Source organism: Drosophila obscura, unplaced genomic scaffold (genome assembly GCF_018151105.1).
Source record: "Drosophila obscura isolate BZ-5 IFL unplaced genomic scaffold, ASM1815110v1 contig_137, whole genome shotgun sequence".
NCBI lineage: Eukaryota > Metazoa > Arthropoda > Insecta > Diptera > Drosophilidae > Drosophila > Drosophila obscura.
The window spans coordinates 16,127-38,063 of NW_024542721.1; the positions used below are offsets into that span (position 1 = coordinate 16,127).

General features: G+C 60.3%; 3 protein-coding genes across 3 annotated transcripts; 2 read left to right on the forward strand and 1 right to left on the reverse strand.

The window, feature by feature from the left end:
- The first annotated feature begins 201 nt into the window (after positions 1-201).
- LOC121405040 lies at positions 202-1,258 on the forward strand. Its single transcript, XM_041595590.1, has 2 exons — positions 202-270; positions 362-1,258. The coding sequence occupies exons 1-2, from the start codon at positions 214-216 to the stop codon at positions 1,256-1,258; spliced, it is 954 nt and encodes a 317-aa protein (XP_041451524.1). The 5' UTR covers positions 202-213.
- Positions 1,259-2,812: 1,554 nt separating this feature from the next.
- On the reverse strand, positions 2,813-19,318 carry LOC121405302 (probable E3 ubiquitin-protein ligase HERC2). Its single transcript, XM_041595928.1, is given in 12 exon segments — positions 2,813-3,003; positions 3,098-3,274; positions 3,350-3,833; positions 3,912-6,889; positions 6,891-12,010; positions 12,088-12,461; positions 12,538-14,456; positions 14,515-14,674; positions 14,759-15,726; positions 15,791-16,339; positions 16,641-17,206; positions 17,277-19,318. Coding segments are annotated over 12 exon segments (15,453 nt in total). The 5' UTR covers positions 19,282-19,318; the 3' UTR covers positions 2,813-2,850.
- A 1,132-nt stretch (positions 19,319-20,450) lies between these two features.
- Positions 20,451-21,885, forward strand: LOC111077405 (syntaxin-16). Its single transcript, XM_022371676.2, has 3 exons — positions 20,451-20,667; positions 20,731-20,864; positions 20,927-21,885. Exons 1-3 carry the CDS (start codon positions 20,587-20,589, stop codon positions 21,801-21,803), a joined length of 1,092 nt encoding a protein of 363 aa, XP_022227368.2. The 5' UTR covers positions 20,451-20,586; the 3' UTR covers positions 21,804-21,885.
- The last annotated feature ends 52 nt before the right edge of the window (positions 21,886-21,937 follow it).

Sequence of the window (21,937 nt, forward strand, 5' to 3'; positions counted from 1 at the left end):
TGCGTGTTCGTTTTTCTTTTGATTTAATAAATGCCCAGAACCCATCTGGATGACATTCCACAAGCAATTTGTTTTTAGCTTGGAGTAGGCCCTGCCGTAGACATTAGCTCGTTTCCTCCTCGCCTCTCACACAACTCCATATCAGATCCCACCCACCCAGAGATCAGACGTAGCTCCGTAGCAGAGATCCTTGAACTGGTCCGTTTCCCCACGATGTCCGAGGGCTTCAAGAAGCACTTCAATGCCAGCACCATGAATGGCCGTGCGAATGTAAGTATCTTTGTGGCCCGTTCCTTTATTCCCCCAATATTGCCATGTCCTGTCCTGCCCTCTGCCCTCCCCTCCCCCACGTTGCCAAAAGGTGGCCAAGGTCACGTATGCGACCATGGCCCTCCTGTATATCGTGTACCGAATACGCCGGCGATCGGGCAAGAAGTCTGGGGCTGGCGGCGGCATGCTGGCCGATGGCAGCTGCAGCTGTGACAAGGAGCGCGACCCGTCAGCGGGAGGGCACGACTCCGATACGGGCTTCTACGAGATCGATCCCGAGTGCGGTTCGTGCCGCGAGCGATCGGAGCGCGCCATGTCCGAGTACGATCGGGAGCAGCAGCGCCGCTCGGCGGCAAAGGCACGGCAGGACGATCAATGCAGATCCGAGCCGCCACCCCCACCGCCGTCCTCGTCACCGCCGGCGTCTGGTGGGGCTGCGGCGCCGCGTCGCAAGTGCCCCTGCGAGAATCCGCACCGAAAGGTCGAGGGTGCCCTGAAGAGCAGCAGCAACGACACCAGAGCCTTCATGCAACGGCAACAACAGGAGCAGCAGCAGCAGAGGGCCTTCAAGTATCAGTCCCCCCAGGAGGCAGATGAAGTGCGTCCGGCTAGCGAGCTGGTGGGGCAGGTGCACGGTGCCGTCTACCGTGTGCTCAGCGGTGTCTTCAACGCCGTCATGGGCGGAGGCTCCGCCGAAAGCAGCACCGCCACTGCCGCATCCCAGACCGAAAAGGAGCGACAGGCAAGCGGCGGCGCCTGCAACTGCTTGGATGCTGCAGCTGCCCCCCTGGCGGCCGACCAGGCAGATGCGCAGGACGACGAGGAGGCGGTGAACGCGGCCCGATACGAGGCCATGGACTGTGAGTGCTGCTGTGATTCTGCTCCGGTGGTGGACGAAGTGCAAGCTCAACCAGAGGATGGTGCCAACTTTGGCTGCTACAACGAAGGCTACGCCTCGGGCATGTTCTTCGGCCAGGAAGATGACTGAATGCCGATGACTGGGGGGTGTGGCATTTAATTCTGGGTGGTTCCCAGGTCCCAGGCCACTTTTTTGGGCTCAACTAAATTTCCAGCTAATCCAAATAAATCAAAATTACTCATTGAACCTCAAAAATAAGCAAAGTGCGTAAGGGGATTATTCTAAAGATCATTTCGTGCGGAGGGTGTTGCAGATTTGTTTGAATATATTCCCGATTCCACGACTCTTGTGTGCTACGAGTTCAAATATCAGCGTGGGTAATGAGGTCTCAAAGAATTAGCATTACCATTAACAAAATTCCATATAAAGGAAGCACAAATAATGTTAGAAACCTAAAGCTTTGGCGTGATAAATCTTCGGGTAAAGCTACTGCATGTAGACGAATTAAAAGATTATATTTCTCTTCTCCATTCAACCCATTAATTTTGTCGTTAAATAAAAGGCCATGCATTACTCTCTTTAAAGCCATTTGGCTGCTGGCCTTGTGCCAGTGTAGTTGCCTGGTAATAATTATTACCTAAGCATTAGTTTAAAAAGAGAGAGATTTTGTCGCCAGCTCTGAAAACTGTTCATGAGATCCAATCAGCCAGGCACACACACACACACTCTAATTGTTGTCTCGTGTTAAGTACCTTGAAAAGTTTCCATTTTGTAGCAATTTATAATTGATGGAATCCTGTTAATGTTTGTGGGCCCTGCTTAAATATAATTACTCGTTTTAATTTTCATATTTTGTATTTATTTAGGTTTTAGTTTTACTTTTTAAATAGAGTTTTTGTTTACGTCGCTTCAAACACATTTCTTTCTTTGCTTTAAACTTTAATTGGAACTCTACGGCCATGGATAACAATCCATCAACTGTTCTAGTGGTAAGATGAGTTTGCTTCTCATTCGGATTTGGATGGGTTGGGTTGGGTTTGGGTTGGGTTGGATTGGGTTGGTCTAACGCTAAAGCCTGGTGTGGGTGTGGCTGGTGGCTGGTAGGTATAATTATGAGATGTGGAAGTGGAGGGAGTGGAGTGGAGTGGGTTTTACTTCAACTAACATTTATATTTAGATTTATCATGTTTAGGGGGGGGTGTTTGCTGGCATACGTATGTATATATGTAATATTAATATATATTATGGAAATAACATTAACGCTTAGCTTTTTGGTTTCATTAACGCTCCATCGATCTGTCTCATATTATTCACTGCTATTCTCCTTACTCACTTTTGTCTCCATCTCTGACTCTATCTCTGACTCTATCTGTATCTGTATCTCGTTCTCTTTCTGTTTCATCGCTGTCTATGCTCTGTCTTGCTCTGTGGCATGTGCTAATTCAAAATATATTACTATATATATATATATAAGATGCGTGTGTATGTACTACTATATGTGTATGTGTTTATGTGTGTATGTGTTATGCATTGTGTACGTGTGCGAAGGCTTTTTGTGTGTGTCCTAAATATCCAAGGAATGAGTGGGAGTGTGCGAGTGGGTTATCGAGTGAGAAGGATCCATCCATCCATCCAACCAACTACTGAATGGATCTAAGATCTGCTCCTCTAGAGATTCGTTCGTTATACGCTCTGCTTGTGGCTGTTGTTGTGGCCTCCAATTAGCCATCGTGGCTGGCAACCGACTCCAGATCGCTGTTATCCTCGCTGCCAGTCGCCTCGGTGGGTTCGCCCATGGCCACGCGTGCATACTCATCCGTATCGATGCTCTTGCAAAAGTGTATGGCATACTTGAGCTTCTCCAGCAGCACCGCCTGTGAATAGAAGGCACAAACACACACACATTCAAATAAACACTGCCAGAGGGAGGCAGGAGGGCCTCTGAGTGGGCATTTGAGTGGCCATTACCTTGCAGGAGTAACGGGGCATCTTAAGCAGGAAGAAGCAGGTGTAGCTCTCGGGCAGGAAATGATCGGGCGGATTCTTTTCGAGCACCTGCAGCACAAAGTCCCTGCCACGGAAATCGGCTATGGTGCGCGGCAGTCGTGTGCGTCCCCACACAAAGCGCAGGAACAGCGAGCGCTCCTGCAAAATGAATGAATTATTTTAAGCAGAATTTAAGCAGACAGAAACCTCAAAGGCCTATCCACCTTTACCCACCTGATTGGTAAACTCCTCCATAACCTCCCAGAACCAGGCGACCAGTGCCGAGCCCGGATCGAAGCCCTTGTAGGTGGCCACCGACTTGAGCAGACCGAGCGGTATGTCGGGCGAGCCGCAGACCATGGCCTGCAGCTCGGCGGCGGAGAAGAGCGACAACAATGGCACTGGTATCACCTTGGACATGCCATCCCGCACCGCCTTCACCTGCTCGTCGAACTCGTGCAGCCGAAAGCTGAGCGCCAGCCGGACATACTCGGCCCGATTCCGTGGCGAGATGTGCGTGTATCTGGTGGAGAGCGGCACCTCATGGCCCCGCGCCGACGACGTGGAGAAGGGCAGCTCCAGGGTGTTGAACAGCTTGGCATCGTCGTCCATGTTGCGTATGCACAGCAGACCGGCCACATAGTCGCGGTCCACCTCGGTGAGGTCCGGCGGACGCAGCACCTCGCCCGTCAGCTGTCGCCAAACGGGTTCCGCCAGACTGTAATTGGATAAGAGACAGACACACAGACACAATGAGTGGCCCCATGTACCCATGGCTAGTGGATTGTTTACTCACTTGATGCTCAGCGGGGAGCCCGTGCGCACGGCAATACCCATGAGGACGCCCAGGAAGCGGAACATGTTCATCTGCAGCACGGAGCCGAGCGTGGGATCCAGCAGGAAGCAGTCCCGATTGGCGCCCGCCTCGCCGCGTCCATTGGGCGTGTTGATCAGCAGCGGCACGCTGCCATTCTGCAGCTCGTCGCACATCTCGGCGATGGACTCGCTGTAGCCGCCGCCACAATCGTCGACGCTCTCGCCGACGAACTTGACCTTCCACACGCGATGCGGCAGGGCGAGCGCCTCCTGGGTGAGCAGCGGCAGCTTCTGGACCATCTGACCGAAGACGCTCTTCATGCCATCGATGCCGGCGAGGCCGTTGCAGCGGCTGCGCGATCGCTTCACCTGGATGCGGTTCAGCTCGATGACCGGCCCGTGCTGCTTGTCCCGCACCATTGTCGTCTGGATGACCTTGCGGAAGGCCGCCTCCTTGATGTTGTACACGAGCACATCCTTGAGGGCGCCCAGGCTGAGGTCCCCGGCAATCGGCAGCATGGCCAGGCACGGGCACAGCAGCTCCGAGAAGTGATGCAGCAGAATGAGGCGCGCGTGTAGTGCCTCGGGCGCCAGATCGCGCACCAGATCGTATTCCAGCGGTGGATTGGGCAGCGGACGCAGCCGTTCGCTCAGCTGCGACGTGGACAGGGCCAGGGTGTGCGCCGATCCGCACGTGACCTTCACAATGTGCTTGCCCTGGAGGGCGGCGACGAGGCGCGGCCGCTGGATGGCGGTGACCGTGCCATCGCCCAGCTGTCCCTCATCGTTGTCGCCCCACGTGTAGACCTCGCCCGAATCGCTGCACGCGACACAGTGCAGCGAGCCGGTGGCTATCGAGATGATCTTCTTGCCCTGCAGGGCGGCCACCTTCTTGGGCCGCCGCACATGGTCCACGGAGCCGTGGCCCAGCCGATGAAAGTCGCCCTTGCCCCACGTGTAGACGGCGCCCGATTTGGTGAGCGCCACCGAAAACTGTGAGCCGCACTCCACCTTGACGACACCCAGGCCGGCCAGGCTCTCGATCTTGTAGGGCAGCTTGCAGCCATCGCTGCCGCCGCGTCCCAGCTTCCCGTAGTCGCCGTCGCCCCAGCTCCACACATTGTCGTCGTCCGTGATGCACAGTGTCTGGGCGTCGCCTGATCCGCAGGCAATGTCAATGGCCCGATAGCCGAGCAGCGCCTCCACCAGCTGCGGCCGCAGCTGATCCTCGGAGTCGCCGTGTCCCAGGCGTCCGTAGCGGCCCTTGCCCCACGTGAGGACGTGTCCGCTGGCGGTGATGGCCGCCGAATGGGCGCTGCCACAGGCAATGTCCGCCACATTCATGCCGTTCAGATGCTCCACCAGCTTCGGGCGGTCGTAGCTCATCCGATTGCCGTGGCCGAGCTTGCCGTCCTCGCCCTCGCCCCAGGCGTACACCTCGCCCTCGGTGGTGAGGGCCAGGCAGTGCTTGCCGCCGGAGTTGACGGCCACCTTCTTGACGAACACATGCTGCAGGGAGCCCAGCAGCGTGGGTATGGCCCAGCTGTCGGCACCGCCCACGCCCAGCCTGCCGCCGGAGCCGTAGCCGGTGGCGAAGAGCTTCCCGTCGGGCGTGACGGCGAACAGGGACTGCTCTCCGCCGGCCAGCTGCACGGGCCGGAGCAGGCTGAGCGCCTCGCAGGGTGTCGGTGTCTTGATGCGGCTCCCCTCCAGCCCGCCAAGCTGCCCGCGATGGTTGTGGCCCCAGCCGTAGATGGTGCTGGCTCCGCCCCAGCTGAGCGCCCAGTCGTCGGGCCGTCGATTGAGCCACTGCAGCAGCTGGGCATCGTGCGGCGCCTGGAACAGCGTGTGATCCTCGTGCAGCAGCACAAGGGAGGAGGATTCTGAGTGCTGCTGCTGCTGCTGCTGTTGCTGCTGCTGGGACGGACAGTGGAGCAGGGCCAGGTGCTCCTGGTGCTCGGCCAGCAGAATGGGTGGCGGCGGCGGTGTCAAATTGCTGGCGGTGCTCGAGGACAGCGACGTGGTCGAGTTGAGCATGGAGGCGAGCGGGGAGTGCGACTGGCTGGTGTTGCTGGCATTCGGATTGGGATTGGGCAGCATCTCGGCGAACTTCTTGCGCACCTCCAGGCAGAAGGGACGCGGCAGCTCTGTGCGGCGTATCAGCGACTGGGCCACGCGCACCGCGATGCAGTAGCGCTTGAACCAGGCCCACTTGTGTCCATCCCCCGTTGAGTTGGCGCTGCAGCTTGCAGAGCCACCGCCACCTCCAGCTGTAGCTCCTCCTCCTCCTCCTGTTCCTGCTGCTGTTCCAGAGATTGCTGCTGTTGTTGTTGCTGCTGCTACTGTTGTCGCTACGGGCGCTGGCAGCGAGGCATCCAGCTGCATGTCACAGGTGAGCGCCGCCAGCGTCTTGAAGTAATCCGAATGCATCAGATGGATGCCGCCACGGACCTGCGGCTCCTCGTACTCGTACTGGCGCAACAGCTCGGGGATGAGCGGCTGCAGAATGCCCGCCAGCGTGGGATCCTGCGGCTTGGGCGCCTGGTCGAGCAGCAGCACTGCGTGCAGTTTCTTCAGTGACCAGATCCGCTGGGCGGTGGTGAGGGCGCCCAGCTGGGAGCAGGCGGCCAGCGCCGAGGCCAGGCGGATGAGCACACCCTGCTGGCTGGGCGCCAGGCGGGAGTCCAGCAGCGCCATGACCAGCGCCATCGATGGCTGCGACAGCACGGCACGATCCGAGCCGCTCTCGCCGAGCGTCGCCGCTGGCATTATGGCGTGCACCCAGAAGCGCCAGCCCCAGCCGTTCACCGAGCTGTCCGAGGTGAATTTCCAGCGCAGCTCGTCGCCGGGCACTCGGATTTCGGGCGCCCAGTGGGCGAACTCGCGGCCGGAGCGCATCGCGAGCACACGGCCGGCTGCATCGGTGATTACGAGCGGATCGTTGCGCTTCTCCGTGCCTGCACTGGCTGTCGAACTCGAGGCGCAGCATCTCTGCGCCGGGTATCCGCACCGCTCCGGTCACATTCACATTGTCCACATACGGATGGCTGCTCTCCTGCATGACCGGCTTGGGCAGCTTGCCGAGGCAGTGCCGTGACGTGCACAGATCCTCCAGCTCCGTGATGCATGTCTCCATCAGCATCGAGCTAATCGCCGCATTGCCCGAGCCCAGCGAGATGAGCGTCTCCGCAATCGTCTGGGCGGTGCTGGGGGGTCCGCAGCGGCCGCACACGGCCAGCTTCAGCAGCTCCACGAGGCTCTTGGCCTCCGGCTCGCCCAGCAGCCCGCCAAAGTCGTCGAGGCCGTGCGTGTGGCTGATCTGGGCCAGCATCTCCTCCTGCTGGGTCATGGTGGCGGCCATCACGGACATGGCGCTGGCCGACATCCGCGAGTGTTTGTGCTGCGGCGGCAGGGCGCTGCTCGACAGCGATCCAGACATCGACAGCGATCCGGTGAGGCTCTGGAAGGCGCTCAGCGGTCCTGCAGTGAGTGGCGCCGGCAGCGTAGCTGTGGCACCTCCTGCACCGGCTGCCACTGCTATGGCTTCGATTTGGGCGTCGGGACTGTGCTCCATTTGGAGGGCTGCATCCGTGGCATCTGCGGGCGCCTCTCCGCCGCCCTGGGCTATCGGTTCGGCCGGCGGCATTGGCACCGCTCCCATGCCGCTGGCACCCATCAGCTGATCCTCTTCGCCCGCTGCTCCTGCGCCGCTCCCGCCCGCTGCTGCGCCGCGCTCCTTGTAGTTCACCTTGCTGTGGCTGGTGAGGGCCGCCACAATGAGCTGCCGCGCCTGCAGTATGCTCATGGCGCGCAGCACATGACCGAGGGCCGCCTGCCTGGCGGCTGGCGTCTCCAGGGCCAGGCTCTCGCTCAGGCTGGTCAGTGTGGCCGGCTTGGCGTCCTGCTTGAGGGCGCCGGCAGCGGCGGCCGCCTCCGCCTCGTAGATGCCCAGACTGCTGCCGCCGAGCGGATCGCGTGTGCTGCCAAAGGGCACGGGGCCGCGCTTCTCCTCCTCGAGGGTGGCATTGGGCAGGCCCCAGGCAATCGAATGCGAGCTGCCGCAGGCCACACGATTCACGAACACCGCGTCCAGGCCAATCACCAGCGCGGGCTTCTTGTTGACGAACGTGTTGCCGCTGCCCTGCTGCCCGTGGTCGTTGTCCCCCCAGGCGTACACCTGGCCGGCGTCCGTTACGGCCAGACAATGCAGCGCACCGACGGCCACATGGATGACGCGACGTCCGCGCAGGCCGCCAATGGGCTGCGGCTTCCGCACATGCTGATCCCCGCCATGGCCGAGCCGAAAGTAGTCGCCCTTGCCCCAGGTCCACACCTCGCCGGCGCGCGTCAGGGCCAGCGAGAACTGCGCTCCGCACTCGATCTGAATGACGCCGATGCCCGAGAGGCGTTCGATCTCGTGCGGCGTGTCCGATCCCTCGCTGCCGCCGCGTCCCAGCTTGCCGAAATCGCCGTCGCCCCAGGAGAAGACGGCCCCGTCCTCGGTGAGGGCCAGCGTCTGGGCATCTCGGCTGCCGCAGGCCACCTGAATGACCCGTCTGCCGGTCAGGGCAGCCACCAGCTTGGGCTTCAGCTGTGTGGCATTGTCGCCGTGTCCCAGGCGGCCGTACTCGCCCAGGCCCCACGTGTAGAGCTCACCCTGGCTGGAGATGGCCGCCGAATGCGATGAGCCGCAGGCCACGTCACGGATCTTCTTCGAGCGCAGCGTCTCCACCAGTCGCGGCTTGTCCAGCGTCGTCCTGTTGCCGTGGCCGAGCTTGCCGTCCTCGCCCTCGCCCCACGAGAACACCTTGCCGTCCAGGGTGAGGGCGAGGGCGTGCTTGCCGCCCGAGTGTACGGCCACCTTCTTGACGACATACTGATGCAGCACCGGCAGCTGGTGCGGCAGCGGCACATTGTGTGTGACGCCGAGGCCGAGGCGTCCGTTGGTGCCCTCGCCGCAGGCGTACACCTTGCCGTCCTGCCCCACAACGAAGAGGCTCTTGGAGCCGCCGGCTATGTGGATGGGACGCAGCCGGCTGATGGTCTGCGAGAATGTGGGCACCTTCACCTTGGAGCCCTTGAGGCCGCCCAGCTGCTCCTTGTCGTTGAGGCCCCACACCATCACGGTGCAGGGCAGATCCTGATCCGGAGCAGACGCCATTCCGTGTTCGGAGCCGTGCAGGGAGACGCTGGCGGGGCCTGCCGTCGCTCCCGCCGGGCCATTGTATTCGCAGGCCAGGAACTGCGCATTGGCCAGCATGTGGTGCAGATCGGGCTTCTGGCGCCGCCCCACGAACTGCAGGCCGTGCACCTTGCACTGGATGCCGTTGTTCTGGCACTGCTTCACCACGATCTCGATCCAGGGATAGTAGGTGGGCACCTGCTGCATGAGCAGCACCCGACTGGCGCCCGCGGGCACCGGTATCCACGTGTACTCTTTGAGGCTGTCGACGCACTCGCCCACCCGGATCTCCAGCAGCGAGGGCATGTGCGAATGATCCTCGGGACTCACGCGCAGCGCCAGGCTGTGCACCAGTATCCGGTCGTGCAGCTCCAGGCGTATCCAGTGGCGACACGGCCCGCTCGAGCAGCTCTGCCACGTCTGGCCGATGCCGTCCAGCAGATGCTTGGCCGCCGCCTCATTCGAGCTGACCGTCAGCGAGCGTATGCAGCGGCTCCAGTCCTCAATCAAGTCACTGGGCGCCACCTGGGCGCTCTGCAGATCGGCGGCAATGGGTGCCGGTGTGGGTGGCAGGGCCACCATTTCCACATCGTTGATGTGCCCCTGCCAGGCGGGCTGGTCGGGAAAGTCCACCGTCAGCTGTTTGCCGCGCACCGCCGTCACGACGCCGGGCACGCGCTGTGTGCGGCCCAGCCGCATCTGATTGAAGACGCCGTAGCGGGCGGAGCAGCGCGGCCGGACCCGGGCACCCACCACAATTGGCGGCGGACGGGGCAGCAGCAGGTGGTGGGCGGACATCGGATCGCAGCCGCGCAGCAGCCCAGAGCCCAGGGGCGGATCGACCAGCTCGATGTGCACGAAGCAGACCCAATAGGTGCTGCCGTGATTGCGCCAGTCCACCTGCACGTTGAGATCGTGCAGTCCCTCGGTGTCCACGATCAGCACGGTGCCCATGTCGCCCTGTTTGATCTCCTCGAAGTCCCGGCAGCAGCGCACCGTCATCCCGGGACGCACCAGGCCGCGCACATAGAGCGCATAGTGATCGGCCGTCTGGAAATCCTTGCGCGACTCAAATCTCACCGGTGGCGGCGATGCAACGACAGCGGAGGCGGCGGCCGCATTGGCTCTGGCTCCCGGCTGACCCTCAACGGTGTCCGAGGAGGCTGAGGATTTCGCCGAGGAGCTGCTGGACAGACTGCTGGGCGACTCATTGTCCGAGTCTGCCTCGGGATCGTGGCTGGCCCCACCACTGCCCTGGGGCAGGGGATCCTCCTCGATGGTGTTGGCGCACACATCCGGATGCTCGAGTATCCACTGGACAATCTGCTCGGGCGTGGGCATAATCTCCGCCTGCAGCGACAGCTGCTTGAGGGCCAGCTCCACCGTTCGCTTGGGGAAGCCCATGTCCATGATCTGATTGATGAGCTCCGCATCGGTGGCCGCCACCTGGGAGGGCCATTTGGTGGCAGCAGCCTCCTTCGTGGCCGTGCCCGTGGCCGTCACCATCTTGAACACATTGTAGACGGGCACGCCGTGCACCATGGTCGGCTGTGGCGGTGTGGCCAGGGCGGGGCTGGGTGCCGAGCCTTCGGCCTCGCTTTCGCTGAGCTCGAGGTGGGCCTGGCTGGCCAGCGACTGCACACAGTTGAGGGCAGCCGTCGAGAGATCTGTGTAGGTGTAGCAGGCCCGTACGGGCGAGGCCTGGGTGGCTCTCAGAAGGATGCATTGGATCAGGAGCTGCGCCTCCTGGCCGCCCCGTCCGCTGCTCTCTGCTGCTGCACTGCACTGTTGCTGCTGCTGTTGTTGCTCCTGCTCCCGCTCCCGTTCCCGCTCTGAGTGCTCCTCCTCCTCCTCTTCGGGCTGATCCTGCTGCTCCCGTTCGTTGCCTTCCTCTTCCTCTGCCTCGCCCTCTCTGTCCCTGTCCCTGTCTCTGTCCCTTTCGGTGTCCGTTTCCACATCATCCGCGTAGATGCCCGGCGCCCGCTGCTTGAGGATGCGTCGCAGTGCCGCCTGGTGGCGATAGAGCACGCCATTCGTGTGCAGCACGGCCAGCTGCAGCTGCTGTGCCCGCAGATGGCCCAGATCCAGGCGTCCCTCCGCCGAGCCATTCGCTGGCGGGCGACACTCGCGCGCCTCCGTCGCGGGGCCGTACAGGAGCACGGTCCAGGCATTCAGCAGCATCTCGTTCATGGGCAGGCGGCTCAAGCTGAACACACTGTGGTCCAGATGTGGCATCACCGAGAGCAGCGGCACCTTCACGAATCCCACGGTGCCGCTGCCGCTGCCAGTGGCAGATCCGCCCTGGGTGGCGGCTGCCAGCAGGCATCTGCCCTTGTGCGTAAAGCTGGCAATGATCATGTGGCTGCCCTCGTTGAAGCAGTGCAGTCCCACGCGCGGACGCAGATCACAGCCGCCCATGGCACTGAGCACGCCGAGGACAAAGATCGGTTCGCTGTCCAGCGAGCCGCTGGACTGCTGTTCGCCCAGCAGCTCGGCGGCCACGCACAGCTTCTGGGCCAGAAACGAATTGATCACCGCATTCCAGTGGGGCAGCGTGTGCAGGCGACGCAGCAGCGAGACCAGCTCCTCGGCCACACTGCCCGAATGGGAGGCGGTTAGCAGCACGCGTGCCTTGCCCTCGGCCGTCGGCTGCAGCGTCACATCGCCGGGACAGTGCAGGGCAATCCGGCCGAGTGTGGAAAACAGCTGGCGCACCAGGCTGCCCATGCGCGGCTCCTCCTCCGTTTTCCATTGGGCCAGAATGCACTGCAGCAAGCGCAGGCAGTGCAGCTGCCTGTAGACGCCCGCCTCGCTGCCCGCCGGCTGTTCCAACAGCTCCAGATAGTGGGCCAGCCAGCCGGGTGTGCTCAGCTCCAGACAGAGACGCGGACAGTCACCTGTGGGGGGGGGGGGGATGGGGTGCAGAGAAGTTAACACTGGACTGGATGGGGGACTTAGCAGGCGCAGCACTCACCCGCTATGGCTCGTATAAAGCCCAGATTGAGCCAGCCCAGCGAGTTGGCTACGTTCTCCATGGCCGGCTTCGGATCGACTATCGCCCGGAACATGCAGGTGACGCCCCGCAGCGCATGCCTGTCCAAGTGGGCGCCATGCAGGCCGCTGCCCACGGCCAGTATCTGCAGCAGCTTGGCCGCACAGTGGCGCAGCAGTTTCGAGGGATGGGACTCGCTGCTGGGCGACGCCTCAACGCCGGCCAGCTCCTCGCGTTCCGGCTCTGTGGGCGAGGCGACATTCAGGGCGCTGTCGGCCAGCTGCAGATCGTATTGCCCCTCCTTGCCCATGCGATACGAGTTGGTGGCGCCCGTGTACCATTCGACGCGCACCCATCTAGAGGAGAGCAAAGTGGAAGGGAAATCGAATCAATGATTGCTTGTGGGATATATTCCTGCTGCTGCTGGCTTACCCATCCTCTCCCACCTCGCTGATGATGCGACCCTCGCCTGGCGGATTGCCATCCTGGTCGCCCCACTTCCAGTCCGAGCCACGCACAATTCTGGTGCCGATCTTCATCAGTTTGGCCAGATCGGGGCCACTCAGCTGCGCCTTGCTGCACTTCTGCTTCATCACACTGTCCTCGTAGAGCACACTCAGCTCGGTGTTGGGCTGCCCCCCGGCCATGCCCTCGCCGCCCGTCTGCGCCAGCAGGCCGAGCACCGTGCCCAGCAGGCCCGAGTTGATCAGCAGTCCCAGCTCGTTGGGGCCCAGCTCCTTGGCCAGCAGACCGAACACGCTCAGCAGGAAGCGGGCGCGCGGCAGGCGTTTCAGCAGCACATAGGTGCTCAGGTTGGAGCTGTCCTTGCCGCGCGTCGAGCCCTGCTGCTCCTGGTTGACCAGACGCCGCAGTTCGCGCACGGCCCAGTCCAGGACGCGAGCCTGGGAGAGCAGCAGCCTGGCCTTCTGATACGCGCTGACCATATTCAGTTGCCCCAAGACATGCAGCGAGCTACCCGATCCGGATCCGGATCCAGATCCTCCTGCTGCTGCTGCTGTTGCTGCTGCTGCAGATGGGGACGACTTTAGATGGAGGCCAAGGAACCCATTGAGGAGACTGTATTGGGCCGCATCCAGGAGGCCGTGCAGCTCGAGCAGCTGCTGCACCAGCTGGAGGCCAGCGAGACGCAGCTGAAAGCGCTGCATCTGGCAGTACATGGCCCGGCGGGCCGTCTCCACGTCGCAGCTGTCCTGCAGGGCAAAGTCCACAATGTCCTGCATCAGCACGCCATCCAGTTCGCCCTCGCCATGGATCTTTCGCTCGTTGAGGCGTCGCAGCAGGCTCTCGCTCTCCTCCTCCTCATCCTCCTCCTGCTGCTGCTGCTGTTGCTGCTGCTGCTTGGGCGGCGGCGTTGCCAGTGGCGGTGGCGGCTTCTTTTCCTGCTGCTGTTGAATGGTGGCATTCAGCAGATCCTCCGGCTTGGCCGGCTGCCGCGAAGAGCGCAGCTCCTGCAGCAGGCGTCGCACCAGCAAACGGAATCGCGGCAGCCGTTGCAGAATCTGCAGACGACGCAGCCCCCGCTGCTGCGGACTGATGGCCGGCCGCACCTCGTACAGGAGAAACCGCAGACGCTCCAGTATGGGGGCGCACACCTCCTTGTAGCTGCGGTTCTGCTGCTGTCGCGTCCGTACCACCGACCACTTGGCCTGATGCACCAGCTGGATGATCTCCCCCAGCTGCTTGGGCATGTCCCGCGGCGGCGCCTCCCCTCCATCCGTTGCCGTTGGCGGTGCCGATGCGCAATCCTCGAGGGCAATCACCACCATTGCGCCCAGATACTGATGCCGGATGAGCACGGCGCTCAGCAGACGCTCCAGCTCCTGGACGGGATGCTCGGTGGCAAACTCCTGATGCCACATCAGATTGTGGGCCTTGCAGTAGCGCTCGGTGAGCGCCAGCCAGGCGGCTACCGGTGGCTCGCTGAGCCGTGCCTCGGCCAGGCCACTGATGAAGCTATCCGCGCGCTGCTGCAGCTGTGATTTGGCTGGCGGCGGCTGCTGGGTCAGCTGCTGGGTCTGAAGGGGCTGCATGCCCAGCGGCTGCAGTGTGGTGGCCGGTGGCTGCTCCGTGGGCGTATTGCCGGCCGTGCTGTGGCAGCTATTCGGCAGACTGCTGCGTGCCTCGCCCTTCTCCTCGTCAAAGGGATTGCTGGGCTGGAACAGCTGCAGGCCGCCGCTCAGCAGCGTGCTCTTGTCCAGCTGGCGGCACTGCAGCTCCGCCGGCTGCAGCGCGGGACCGCTGCACATCAGATTGGCCACAATGCCCAGCAGCTGGGCCAGCGTGCACTCCGAACTGAAGTGGGTGAGTCGTGTGGGACTGGGCGAAGCGCTCTACAAGAGGCGGGAAGTCACACAAGAGATATTCAGAGATTGGGGGCAGGGGACTCACCTTCTCCTCGGTGGTGGCCTGGGCCATGTATTTGCCCAGCTTGTGATGCTGCAGTATGTGCTCCATGGCACTCCTGTGCGCCTGCTGGCTGCTCATCTCCGCCGTTAGATCCTTGCCCAGACCCGCGTCCAGCAGCCCTTTCAGCGTCTCCGATTCGCAGCTGTCAAACAAGAAAGGGGAAGGGGAAAGGGTAAGTTGAAGGAGCGGCTCTGGCTCTGGGATCCGGACTGGCTGGATTACTCACATGTAGCTGCTCAGGTCACAGACATAGCCCGCCAGGATGATGCAGCGACTGCCGTCGAGCAGCTGGTTCTCCATATCGGCACGTCGCACATAGTGCGTCTCCGGATCGGCAGGCGGGGGTCCGCCTTTGGGTCCGCCACGGCAGATAATACCCGGCCAGCCCATGTCGTCGCCATCGCGCAGCTCGCCCTCGCCGAGCGCTCGATTCAGCCTGTCCAGGATGCGCAGCAGGGGCAGAAAGAGTCGCGACCAGCGCAGGCTGCCCAGGCACTGGGGTCGGTCGCGCTTCAGCAGCACCAGACCCACCAGCAGCTCGTGCAGCAGCGCATCGGAGATGTCCGCCTGGAGGATGCGCGTCAGGTGACGCGCCTGCTGGCTGGGCGGATGATCGCCTGGATCGCGGCACTGCAGCGCCAGTTCGTGGGCTTGCTGCAGCGTGGCCACGCAGGCGGGGATCAGGCTGTGCAGATATTGGTCGAGCAGCGCCTCGGCGCCCGTGGTATCCTCCTCGGCATCGGCCTGATGGATGTGGGCCAGCAGCAGGCGCTGGAAGCGATGCAACAGACTCAGACTGGGACTTGTGCTGGGCTCCTGGCACCTGTGATGCTCCTGATCCTCCTCCTTCTCCTGCTGCTGATGCTGCAGCAGATGCTGCTGCTGCTTGCCGCCCAGGGTGGGCGCGAAACGGGTCTGGGTGAGGGCCGCATTGTTGCCCAGCAGCCGCGTGATCAGCTGCATTAGCGGCAGATTGACCCCGTCCATGCACTCAGCCGCACAGGAGCTGCTCTCGAGACGTATGGCATGCTGCAGCGCCGACTCCAGGCCACCCTCGGCCATCAGGGAGCTCACCAGCAGATCCGTCATGAAACGGTGGCCCGAGGAGGAGGCCTGCCCCGGCTCCGAGGGCAGCAGCGATGTCAATGTCTGGGCACGCTCCGCTGCCGTCGGCAACAGCACACTCCATCCATCCTACAAGCACGGAGGACGGGGGACACATTATTACGGATTTAATGGGATCCAGAGGATCACTCACCTGTAGGGCCTGTTGGGCGGCCACTTGGATGGTGCGCAGCACTTGACTACCTCCCGCCAGGCTCAGGATGCGGCTCTTGAGGCTGCCCAGCAGCCGGCCGCCACTGGCCAGGCCCACCTGGCGCGGCTCCACGCCATTGGTGATCAGCGCGAGCAGCTGCAGCCGCACGAGATTGAGACAGGCGACGGCTATGCACTCGGACTCTTGGTTGGGCGTCTGCCGGTTGTCCTGGCTGCTGCACATGCTCAAGAGCTGGTCGAGCAGCCGGAATGTCGGCTCTCCGGGATCAATCACAAAGGGGGAGCGCAGCGGCACACCCTGGCGGCTGCTTTGGGTCCAGATCAAGCTCTGGGCGGCGGTGCAGGCCACACCGCTCGCCGGCAGCGTGGGCAGAGCCACCAGTATGGGCACGCGCAGCAGCGGCTCACTGGAAACGGAGGAGGGACAGATCTGTTGGCTGTCGTTGCGTCCCCAGCCGAATACTTCCCCGCAGCTGGAGAGGGCCAAGCAATGGGCGACGCCGACAGCTACATCGACAATTCTTTTATGCTAGAAATGGAGACAGCAGGGCTCATCAATCATCAATAATCAGTGGAAACAGAATGCACTTTACAGACTACCCTTATTAAAACTTGAATGCAGATGCAAGAGTTTCCCTCGTGTATTTTATGGGTGCTATCGATATGGGCATGATCAGTGCTATCGATAGGATCCCCCATCCCTATTGGCACAACAATCGATTGTAGATTTAATCGGATTTGAATTTAAATTTGATTTTGATCTTTCAGCTCTATTTTGTGGGGGGTGTGGAAATTCGATGATTTAAACCAGATTAGATGCAGACACTCACCTGCAAACCGCTGATCAGTCTGGGTACGCTGCACCATTGCGCACTCCGCTCCACCAGCTGATGGCCCAGACAGCTGGCCTTGCCCCAGCTGTAGAGCTGCCCATCGGTGGTGAGGGCCAGCGAGAACTGAGCGCCAGCAAAGACGCGCTGCACTTTGGGCAGCGATTCCACCAGCACGGGCGACATGGAGCCGTTCAAATTGCCATTGCCCAGCTTGCCGTAGTCGGCATCGCCCCAGGCATACACATGACCCTCGGAGGTGAGGCACAGGGAATGGGCGTCGCCACTGCCCAAAGCCACATCGATGATTTCGTGCTCGGTGAGGGCCAGCACAACGGTGGGCAGCGGCTGGTCGTCCGAGTTGCCATGCCCCAGCCGGGCGTAGGTGCCCCGGCCCCAGGTGTACAGGTTGCCGCTGCAGGTGATGGCCGCGCTGTAGGAGCAGCCGCAGAACACAGCCTTCACGCATCGATCCAGTGTGGTGATCTTGGTGGGCGCGGACCGGGCATGGGTGTCGCCATGCCCCAGGCGATGATCCTCGCCATTGCCCCACGAATATGCGTTGCCTGTCCGACGTCCAGATTACGCAGATTAGAAGGGAATGAACGAAAGAATGGGCATGCAAATTGCACTTACGATTAATATCGATGGCCATAAAGTGGCGGCCCTCGCAGTGCGCGGCAATGCTGACAATCGTCTCGTGGGCGATCTCCTCCAGCAGCTGCGGCTCCGTCTCCGGCTTGAATATCCGCCAGTGGTAGAGCTTCCCCTCCTCGCTGAGGATGAGCACTGTGCTCTCGCTGCAGACGATCTGCTGCACCTGGAACTTGCAGTTGAGCAGCGGCAGCGTGGAGGGATCGCTGCTCCAGCTCAGGGCTGGCTCGGCATTGAAGCCGTGCTGCTCCTTGGACAGGCTGGGCCAGCCCAGAGCATAGACTCGCTGTTGGGGCGAGGATGAGTTGCAGCTGCTGCTGCTGTTGGCGCTGGCGCTGGCACTAGAGTGGATGAGATAGTGTCCGCGGATGAGACATCGCGGCATTAGCGGCTGGACAAGGCGATCCAAGTGGGAAATTATGACGACAGCGGCACGACGCAGATCCACAATCGCCGCACTGCTCTTGGGCAGCATGAGGAACCGCAGAAAGGTCTCGGTGGCGCTCGCCACCGGCAGCGACAAGGACTCGCCGCCATTGGGCAGACCCCCAGCCTTGGCTGTGTGCCCGATCCGCTGGTAGCGCTGCAGAATGCGCAGCAACGGGGCGCCCGTCTTCCTGTGCATGTCCCGGTTGTCGTTGCCCGCCTTATCCTTCTCCCAGAGCACCAGCAGCAGCACCACACACTCGAGGGTGGCGGCCAGTGTGCCCTTCTGCACGCCCAGCTCCAGCAGCAGACAGAGGGCCGTGTGGCGATCGTTCAGCGGCGCCGTGCAACGGCCCCCCATCGGATCCCCGAGGGCCACCAGGCGCAGGAACTTAATGGAGCGCTCCATCACCTCCATCCAGAGCGGCGACACTTCGGCCGCCTCGAAGAGCGTCGCCTCCGGCAGCTCCTGCAGCGACTCCAGCGCCTCGCTCAGCAATTCGCTGCACATCTCCGTGTCCTCGCCCGAGCGCCAGGCGCGACGCAGGAAGGCAAAACTAAAGTTGAGCGCCGCTCGCGTGGCCACGCGTGCCAGTCCCAGGGCGGCATGATCCGGCTGATCCGCCTCCTGGCTGGTTGGATCCACCATTGGCATCTCCAGGCTGCCAGCCGCAGCAGCAGCGGCGGCAGGAGCAGCTGCAGCACCTGCCACGGCGTTGCTTATGGTCGTTGTTGTGGCGATGGCGTTGGCGTTGGCTGTGCCGCTGGCGGCGCTGCTGCTGCTGCTCGACTGCTGGCGATGGCGCTTCAGGGCCACATAGTAGCGTTCGTAGATGAAGAGCTGCTGCCGCAGATGCTGGGCGGAGAGGCAGTTGCCGGCTGCCCGCAGTGCCAGTTCCTGCAGCTCGGCGATCAGTGTGCGCTGGCAGTCCTGTTTGGCGGTCAGGGAGGGCGGCTGGCTCCAGAGCCAGCTGCTGAGGATCAGATCGGTGGCCTGGCTGCCGTGGGCGGCTGCCTGCTGGGCGGCGGCCGAGGTCAGCTTCTTGATGGCTGTGTCCGAGTCCAGGGGCCGGCAGCTGTCGCAGTTGCAGGCGGACAGGGGGCCGCAGTACTCTGGCTGGCAGCAGGAGCACTTGAGCTGCTGGGCACCGCAGTAGTGCTTGCCATCGTCCCCCAGGTAGGAGAGCTGGCCGCGTGCATTCACAAGGGCGGCCGAGGGCGAGGAGACCAGTTCGCAGTCCTGGATCAAGTGATTCCACAGCACTGCGCCCTCGGAGGCGTTGCGCAGGGACGAAATGAGATCGGCGCGCAGCCATTTGCCGTCCAGATAGGGTAATGGACGAAGATAGAGATCGGGTGAGGGTGTGGGGGCGTTGGCGGTGCTGCTGGTGGTGGTGGTGGTGGTGGTACCAGAGCCCGAACCAGCACCAGAACCTGAACCGTGGGCCTGGGATGTTCCCGGGCCTGAGCCCGAGCCCGTGCCCGTGCCTAGGCCTAAGCCTGTGCCTATGCCCAGTGACTGTCCGGCACTGCCCGTTCCACTGCCCTGTCGGTTAAACATTTTCCAAATCTTTCGTTTCGGTCTTCTGGTGCTGCTGCTCCTGTTGCTGCTTCTTCTTCGCGTTGTCCTTTAGTTTTCCTCGGCTACACCCACACCCACAGGCTTCGGACCAGCAGTCACAGCAGCAACAACAACATGGCACATTTTCCTTTTTCCTTGTGCTGCGCTGCAAGGAGGGGTGGGAGGAGGCTCTGCCGCTGCTGCCAATGTCGTCACTCACACACAGGCAACACGCACACACACACACGCAATTGCAGTCACAAATTTTGACCCGAGAATGAATCGCAGTTTTTCTTTCGTCAATTTGTCGCACTTGTCACTTGTTTCTAGGCTAAGAACTATGCTAGTATGGCACGCCAACGTTTCACTGGCTTCGAGCTGCCCTCAATTGGCACAAACAACAAGCCCACTTTATTTATTGCAATAAAAAAAATAAATGTAATGTAATGTTTTTGAATGCGTTTAATAGAGGTGTCAAACCAAAGAGGGTACTATCGATAGTATCGATATTTTGCTGCTAGCCTCTACTATCGACGGTTTTGCGACTATCATGATAGTATCGAGCTACAGTCGTTGCGCTTTTGATATGGATTGGCTGCTATAAAATACGAAGACAAATTTGTAAACAAATCGACAGGTGGCATCTAATTTTTACAATGGACAAGTTCCTAAAAGGTTTCAATGGTTATTTAATAATTATTTGAGCCCTATATTATTACAATAGTATCGACTGATTTTTTCAAACCATTCAACGTTGATATTCGTTGATTTTTGATATTCCGTTTAATATTACTAGCTAGTTGGCCCTCTCAACTCTAAACAAACAATTTTATCCGATAGATACATACATTTTCTACAAGATTGGCAAGTTTTCAGAAGTCCTTCTGAAACATTATTTATGATTTTATCCTAGATTGACATGTTTTTTACCTATTAATGCCTATTAATTTCGTTAATATCTTTTAAACAGAGACTGAGTAGTTTCTGCATTAATTGGAGCCTGAAATTATAAACAATATCTTAAGTCCATAATATCCATTTTCCCAAGGTATGCAGATTCTTGCTCATTCCGTGCCAAGTTGTCCTGCTAACGCGCCCATTAACCTTAACCCATTAAGCACTCTAAAGAAAACGGTATCTCTGCCTCGGTATTTTATTTGCTCTGATGCCTGGTCACACTATTTGCAGATATTAGAAAAATCTTATTTTTAATTTTCCAGCATATTGTCGGTTTTTCCAAGCGATGTCAGGACACTAGAATGCTAACTATTGACTATTACTAAGCCGTATGCCACACCACACACCATGACGTCTCGCAACCTGACGGAGGTATTCGTTATCATGCGTAACAATGCCTCAAAAAATCGAAATCACTACGACGACAGAGTAAGGAACTTCCCAAATAATGGACAAAGACATCCTAAATAATTGGAAAAATCCTAATTTCAGCGTGGCAGCGATGCTGAGCGTCTGCTTAAGCATTCGGTGCGTGAGGCAGAAGAGGGCCTCGAGATGCAGGACGACTATGGAACGCCACCCGCCTGGCTGGACAAGTTCGAGGAGGCACAATACACCATGTCCAAGTGGGTGACGACAAATTTGCATATGTGCCATGCACTAACATCCCATTGCCCTTTTCAAACAGAATCAAACCAAAGCTGGACGAACTGGGCTCCCTGCATGCCCGGCACCTGCTGCGTCCGACCTTCGATGATCAGAGGGACGACGAGTGCGACATCGAGGTGCTCAGCCAGATCGTGTGCAAGCTGATCACATCCACCCACCGGCACATACAGTGCGTCCGCTCCAGCCTGGGCGTGGGCACCAAAACGGAGCAGCGCCTCACCGCCAATGCCGTGCACTGTGCCCTGCTGCAGCTCCAGGAGCTGACCTTCAAGTTCCGCAGCAGCCAAAATGCCTACCTGGTGCAGCTGAACTCGCGCGAGGAGCGCTCCCAGAAGTACTTTGACAACGGCGACAACTTCACCAATGTCGAGCTGGGCGGCATGGGTATCGGTATGGGCCTGCCAGGCGGCGACACTGGCGGCGAGGCCATCAACTTTGTCGACTCGTTCGACAACTTCCTGCAGCCGGTAAACGGCAAGGCGGGGGCGGGGGCGGCCAATGCCTATTTGTTCGAGGAGGACGACCAGGAGATAGACGATCACTTCAAGAAGCCGCTGGCCGCCAATCGTATGACCCAGCAGCAGTTGCTGCTCTTCGAGGAGGAGAACTCCAAACTGGCCGAGCATCGCGAGCAGGAGGTGACCAAAATTGTCAAGTCCATCAATGATCTCAATGACATCTTCAAGGACCTGGGCCACATGGTCCAGGAGCAGGGCACCGTGCTCGATCGCATCGACTACAATGTGGAGCAGACCCAGACGCGGGTCTCCGAGGGTCTGCGACAGCTGCACAAGGCCGAGCTGTATCAGCGCAAGAATCGTAAAATGTGCATCATTCTGGTGCTGGCGGCCATCACATTCTTCATGCTCCTGCTGCTGATCTTCACCAAGCTCTAAGGGACACCCCCATTCCAGTACCCTTTTGGTCGTCTGTGTGTACATTGTAAAGGCTTAAATACATGTTATATTTATTTATTACTAATGTTAAGAGCAAGTTTTTCCATTCCGAAACCTAATGGTGGATGGGGGAT